This window comes from Saccostrea echinata, unplaced genomic scaffold (assembly GCF_033153115.1).
Source record: "Saccostrea echinata isolate AGI-Se365-2 ecotype Australia unplaced genomic scaffold, CSIRO_AGI_Sech_v1 ptg000012l, whole genome shotgun sequence".
Taxonomy (NCBI): Eukaryota; Metazoa; Mollusca; class Bivalvia; order Ostreida; family Ostreidae; genus Saccostrea; species Saccostrea echinata.
In genome coordinates, this window is record NW_026889761.1 from 16,290,884 (window position 1) to 16,298,350 (window position 7,467).

At 35.6% G+C, this 7,467-nt stretch overlaps 1 protein-coding gene across 1 annotated transcript; it reads right to left on the reverse strand.

The window, feature by feature from the left end:
* Positions 1-3,219: 3,219 nt before the first annotated feature.
* On the reverse strand, positions 3,220-7,254 carry LOC133185425 (uncharacterized). The gene is made up of 2 exons (XM_061320620.1): positions 6,762-7,254; positions 3,220-4,444 (listed from the first exon to the last, which is right to left on the reverse strand). The coding sequence occupies exons 1-2, from the start codon at positions 7,252-7,254 to the stop codon at positions 3,396-3,398; spliced, it is 1,542 nt and encodes a 513-aa protein (XP_061176604.1). The 3' UTR covers positions 3,220-3,395.
* Positions 7,255-7,467: the final 213 nt, after the last annotated feature.

The following is a 7,467-nucleotide window of genomic DNA, read 5'->3' on the forward strand; positions in this document are numbered from 1 at the left end:
AAATATTGCAAAATTAAATATAGCAAATTATCTATATGCTTCTAAATAAAATAATTGCTGCAGTTACCTGCAAGATCTCCCTGTTTTTCTGCATTATTCTTGTTTTACAATATTCTACATGTATATTATATAACTTACATTTGATGTATTTTATTATTGACTTTAATATAGTTCAGTTATCAATGTGTTGATTTGGAGGATAAAGAAATTGAATTGCCAATATTTTGTTAACATAAATTCCTTTAGTAGTAGACCAAGCAAATCATTATTTTTTTAATTGACAGTTCAAGTCTGCTAGTGCAGAGGGAAACACAAAGCAAGCTTGCACTGACATGACTTCAACAGTATAAATTAAATCGCCATGCTGTTTAATCAGCAGTATACAATAAATAATTAAGAAATCTATCATAATAAAATGCCATCCTTAATTTTTAGGCTAAATTCATATACTCTGGCAATTTATGGCATATTCATTTCTCAAGCTTATAGATCGGAGTACTCTTTTTTTTCATCAAGTCAGCTTAGACTCAACAGTCCCACAATCATGACAGCCTGCTTAATAATTTATAAGCCGTTATTTCAATTTTAAGCATAAAAAAGTGAAGAGAAAAATCCTGAAATATCTTTTATTATTTGTTATATTCAGAAATCCACAAGCAATAATTAATCCTCATCTTTGGTGGTAATTACCAAGATACATGATTTAAGCATCCACTGTGAGCGACAACTTCAGTCTAATTATGAAGAATTCAAGTCTGCACGCTAAATAATCTAATCAGAAACAAACTGCTCCTGTATCAAAGCCCCTCATTATGTTCATAATTAACTTAAATTAATTAGCTTACATTCTGAAAATTCAATTTATACTTTTCTACAACTATCCTTTTCTATCTTTGACAGCTGCCATAGAATTCCGTTAACACACAGTTACACAGTTTTTATGGATTTCTCAGATTATATATTTAATGTAATGTAACACAACTATTCTAATTCAGGGTTCTCAAGAAGCTTTATTATGTAGAATGCAAGTTAATTTTCCTAGTAAGGTTACAATGTTCAATTGCGTGGATCCACAAATTGACAGAATCAAGCCTCCATACAGACCATATTCGTAAGTAACATCTCACAATGGCTGCAGCTTAAAAGTAATTAATACACCTAATTTGCTGATTCATTGGACATGATGATTTATAAGGAATTTCCATGACATGTCTAAGACACAAAATACATCATCAAACAATATAGATTGAAAACTTTATACCCAAAGATTGACAGAACATTTACCCATCATACCACTGAGTCAGAAACTCATGTCAAGTATTTAACTTTTTCCTATATTAAAAGTCTTAAATAAATTTCATTAATAATGAATTTTGATCTGGTTTTTCTAGTGACCCAGTCAAATTAGATTTATATTTACCATAACTTGACTAATAGTACCATGCACTCAACTTTCTCCATTGTAACAGTTTTTACTATAGTATATAGAACAGGCATGTGTGTATTTACCTGAGTCTATAATCCAACCACAGTATTACTGGTAATATTCTATTATATAACTACATTATCAAATCTTCATGCCATTTAATGTAGCAAAAGCATTTGTACTGACCAATCTTGACCCCAGTTCACAATCCAGATGTAAGAAGTCTCCATTAGTCCCAATCAAATCATCAGTACTATATCTACAATGTCTATAGATTTACAAGAGGTAATATTACTGCAAGGTTCTACACACATATATTAAATAATCTGGTTTCTTACACAACAATTCTTAGTGGATAACTGTGAAGAAACAAAAATTGTGATAGGTACTAGATAGTAAAACAGCTTTCAAGCTAGTCATTAAGAATGCATATATATTTTTTAGAATGGTACATATACTAGTTCATAAGTAGAATTGAGATACAGACATGCATATTGCAAGTTTCTTTAGTTTCAAAAAAAAATGAGCCATTTACAAACAATTACAAATGTTATGACAGAAAAATGAATTAAAGGATGACATACAGTTATATGTATATAGATCCAACAGCTGTGTTCACCGATCAACATAACTACTTTTGGAAGCTTTTTGCTGACAATTGGCCACTACTATAGCAAATTGTGACTGAATCAAAAGTATTTGTTGTCAAAGTAAAACAACACATTACTAAAATCATGTTTGTACCAAAACCTGTTAAATGTCATAAATTAGGAGATAACTATATTTCCAATAGACATCAGAATGGATAATTGATTTCTCCATCACTGTACACAAAAGAAAAACCAAACATGACAGGAAATTAAATTCAAGCCACTGAAACATTTTATGATCACTTTAAATGTACCAGTTAAATACCCTTAATCATGTTAATATTTCACTTTTCATATAAAACCACGTCTCTGATGAGACTGTAGCTCTAATGGTTGAACTTAAAATTATCAAGGAGAAAAAGTTGCTTTTAGATCGAAATTTCCTTTAGGACTTTTCTCTGAAATTTAGCAACACTTCCTTCTTAAAAATCACACTAAAAGAAGAAGCATTTATAATATAATTATTAATTATTTCTGACATTTCCTATTTTTACACTTGGTTTATTATTAAAGCTCTTTAAATAAGAGTAAGTATAGATAAACATTGATTGTTTTACGAGTTCAATTAGATGTACACAACTTTACATAGACTAGAATGTAATCCCTACTACATGGCTTTATACAATGAATGTTGAACCAATGCTTCGTTAATAGTACCAACAATATATATAGAGAGAGAGAGATAAAATTATGTACACATGAAAACTAATTAGTTATGTATAAACAAAATTTTTTCTTACAAAAAAATATCATTTTATACAAATAGTAAGAGCAATTGAAATTTCAACATTTATTAACACAAATCAAAACATGAAACTACAATGTTCACAATCACTCAATAAGCTAAAAAATTTATACAAAAATAATAATAAAAATCATACATCCATCTTGTTTTATACATGTACCACATAAATTTGGCCTTCTCGGGGGCTACTCACATATAAAGTCAAAACAAATTCCTGGGTTGACACCATCAGGAAATTGTTCCACTGTAACCATAGAAACCTGGGTTGACACCATCAGGTTGTGAGTAAGGGTACCCGGGTTGACACCATCGGGTTTTAATGAATGGAACCTGGGTTGACACCATCAGGTTTAAATTTTTTGAGATACCTGGGTTGACACCATCAGATTTACATGAAATGACCCGGGTTGACACCAGCGGGTAGCTATATGTATTTAATTAATTAAATAATGCAGAAAAATTTATCTGAATTGGGGGTAAACAGGCCAAAATGAATGAACATCATATTATAAGTGGGTATTAAGAATTGATGTGAGTGAATGCCCCCAAGAAGATAAATGAAGAACAGAAAATCTTAAGATGAGCACATTTTTGTTTGTGCAGACTGAATAGTATTTTGATTGATTCTAATATATCTTGCATAACAGTCTGAATTCCAGCGACCTAGTGACTGAATTAAATGATCTTGAATACCAACAGCAGCTGCTGTAGTGGCCGCTCCAATTCTGAAGGAATGGCCCGAGTACCTAGTATCATCAAAACCTAACCTAGATAGGACTTGTTTCACATGAAGTAGGAAAAAGTTTCTAGACATTGGATTACTTTCATCATCAACAAATAGAGCAGCATTGTTTTGTGTGTGGCAAACATTTAACCGACCCTCCAGATACATTTTCATAGTTTTAACTGGCTTTAAATGAGAATTTTCAAACACTTTTATATCAATCCCCTGTCGAAAAGGATCTGTTTTAGAGGAATTAAGTTTCAAGGTATAAAAAGAACAATCTTCTGCAAAAGTGACATCATGTATGGTTAAATAATCTTTCTGCTTATGAAAATTTGTGGTAAATTCTCCACATCTCAGAAAGCCAAAGAAAGCCATTTTACACATACAACACAACATGAGATCTAACCAGGGTGAAAAAACACCTTTGTCAAGACAATTACATATTTGAAACAAAATTGAGAAAGTGATAGGTAATCTTTTTGATATGCTATTGCATTGTTGCTTTTTAACACCTCGCAGAACACAGTGAAGTCTCTCAAAGTCTTTAAACATAAGGCATTGGCCCTCTTTCAGGTAGAAAAAACGTATACCTGCGAGGTAAGTTTTGATTGTTTCGTGCCTTAATTTCAAATGAAGTTGACAATGTGTAACAAAATATACAAGTATATCTTCATTTATGACAGGTAGTTTACCTAAAGCTAGACACACGCGAGACATAACAAGAAATTTTAAAAAACATTCTAAACCCGTTCTGTAGGTTGCTGCTGTGCTAGTCTCAATGGAGGCATTAACTAAAAGTTCAGCATGCTTCTTTAGATCAAGATGAGGTTCGAATATTCTGGGCACAGTTTCGGCAGAGGGTCCGCTTGTGGGGCAAGACGACGGAAACGATCCATCTGAAATCGAGACAAGGCATCAGCAATGCAGTTTGTAATTCCACTTATATGACGAGCATAGATAATAAAATTGTTTGTTGCTGAACAAAGAGTTAGTTTTCGCATGAACTTCATGATTAAGGGAATTTTTGAACGACCTTTATTAATAATATGCACTGTAGCTTCATTGTCACAATTGAAAACAATTTTTAAACCAGACCACTGTGCCCCCCAAAGAACGGATGCAACAACGATTGGGTACAGCTCAAATAAGGCCATTGACAAAGACTTGTCCTCCGAGATCAGTTCTTCTGGGAAATAGCCTTGAAACCACTGGTTGTTGAAAAAATCTCCGAAAGCGGTATCTGTGGCATCTGTGAACAGATGTAGATCAGCAGCATCAGTAGCAGCATTGTCCATGAAAAAAGATCTACCATTCCATCCCTTTAGGAATTTGGACCACATATGCAGGTCAAGTCTACATTCCGAATTCAAAGTGACATGATGATGTAATTCCCGAGCTTTGGATGAAAGTTTGATCAGGTATGACACAAATGATCTTCCCGGAAGAACCACACGACTGGCAAAGTTTAGGTGACCTAGAAGACTAAGAAGTTCGCGTTTTGTGCAGGATTTCCGTTTTGAGAACTGTTGTACTAATTCCGATATTCTGATTAGTTTTTCTTCCGGTAACCTGGCCTCCATCCTTACGGTATCAAGGGTAATGCCCAGGTATTCAAGTTCTGTACATGGTCCCATTGTCTTCTTAATTGATAAAGGAATACCAAGTCTAGCAAATACGTGGTGTATCAAGGCCATTGTTCGCATTGCTTCAAAGTCTGGCGGATCGATCGTTAAGAAATCGTCAAGTAAATGAAGAATATTTGAAATCCCATAATTATTCTCCAAAATCCAGCACACCACTGTTGATAGATAGTCGAATATTTTGGGGCTTGACCGACTACCAAAGACTAGTCTTGTGAAGAAATAATACTTGTTGTTGTTTTTAATGCCATGATATGGCCACAAAGAAGGGTGGATCGGAATGAGTTTGAAGGCGTCCATAATATCAGCTTTGCAGAGCCAGCTTCCTTTACCCATTGATTGAATTATTTGAATCGCATGGTCAATAGTCACATATTGGAGAGAAAAATCCTCTTTGTTTATAAGATCATTTAAACTTGGGTGGTCCAGACTGTTATGTGGTGCCGACATATCTACTATCAAACGTTTCTTTCTTGAATATTTACTTTCAGCTAGTCCTATGGGGTTGATTCTGTAAATTTCAAAAGGTACCTCGTCATATGGTCCAATAAGGTACCCTTTCTCCAGTTCTTCAGCTATCAAACGGTTAATGGTGAGAGGATCCTGTTTTGCCGATAAAAGATTTTTACATTCCAATGGTTCGGTTGGCAGGGGGTAAATTCCCGTATGAAAACCTTCTTCTAATCCTTTAATAAGAAAGTTTGCAAACTCTTGATCTGGATATTGTTTTAATTCCTCCCGCAGCACAGATATTTTAATAGTCGATGGTACACATATCTTATGGTTAACCCCGCTTAATGTCTCCAGCGGGGTGATTGCCCGTTTTTTGAGTCACTACACTTTTGAGCTGTATGTTCCCCCTGGCAGCGTAAACAGACATGGGCGTTTCCACATCTCGCATTAACACAACCTTTCGCAGAGTTAAAATTGTTACAAATTTCCTTGTCTTGGAACACTATTCGAGGTCGACCTTGGCTGTCGGACTCCCGTCCCTTCTTTTGAGTAGGTCCTGCGGAATTGTTCTTAATCAAAAACATTGGACAAAAAGCAGCAGTATGATTGATACTGCTACAGACATAACATGCGGAGGGTCGCAAGTTTGCAAATATATTGCAGAAAAGGGTATTATCCCTCACCGACCAGTCTACCGGAATGTTGGAATATCTCAGATGAGCAGCTGCCCGGGCTGAAAAGGTTTTATGGTACTCATAAAATCCTTTACCACCATAACGATTGGACATGTCAACAATGTCTCTCTCATATAAGTCTAACTCTTCTCTTCTTTGAGGATAAGATTGGCACATTATGTTCTTATAAATGCCGAAAGCATATATAAATTCCGAAATTGAAAGGTTTTTGTGAAGTCGGGGGTCTTTCTCCGGTTTCTCATCCGCGTGTTTCCCTTCTTTTTCTCTGATCGCGATGGCGTTTGTCGTCGGAATCAAAAGCTGCGCCAAATTTACATCTTTCCCTTCAATTATAGCCTTTCGTAGTGAAGGGGGCACAGTTTCTATGAAGGGCAACGACTCTACGGCGTAACCGAACTTAGTTTTTTGTAGGAAACCAGACCTACCCTCATTGTTCTGCCATGGACTTGGACTCTGTAGCGCTGATTGTAGCGTGTATCCTTCGTCCGCGGTTTGTGTCCGTTCTGGAGCCGGGGGCTGAACTGGATTCCCCGCCGCAGCTGATATTGTAGAGGGATTTGAATTCACTTTGTTGGAAACAATCCTAAGCTCCTCCTGCAACTTCGTGACTGTATTAGTAAGTGTTGAGATCGATTGTAGAAGTGTTTCAAAGTTTTTGTTACCGCCATCTTGGTTGTTTGAAGAGGAACTCGAGCCCGAGCTCAATTCAACAGGGCGATCCTCCGATGAAACATTATCGCTGCCACTGAGAAGTTCTTTAGCTTTTTTGATCAAGACACTCTTTTTGTCCGATTGACGAAAGGATATATTGTTCTTAGTCAGTTCCTCCCGTAACTTAGACACAGTCCAGTTCTCCGGTCTTGTTAGGTCGTACGGGGCACTGGATGAGCTTGCCCGTGCGCTGCGGCGTTCGGCCATAGTTTAAGTCACAGTTATCACAGGAAAACAATCAGTTCAGTTAAAATAGTTGATCAACGATTTCTAATAAAACAGTACACCATAAAAGATCTAATCCATCTAATAATAACGAAACAAAAACACAGAGCATGTACATCCAGCTTAAGATAAAACAAAGGAATAGTGATGGTAAGTGAAATTTGATGCGGATTGGTTTTCGAGGTCACGTGACTA

What these genes read in the sequence shown, in the direction of transcription:
- LOC133185425 (XM_061320620.1), bottom strand. Translation starts at nt 7,254, where the DNA reads ATGGCCGAACGCCGCAGCGCACGGGCAAGCTCATCCAGTGCCCCGTAC. An exon ending in TCCATGGCAGAACAATGAGG is followed by an intron (nt 4,445 to 6,761) that starts GTAGGTCTGGTT and finishes TCTCGATTTCAG; the next exon opens with ATGGATCGTTTCCGTCGTCT.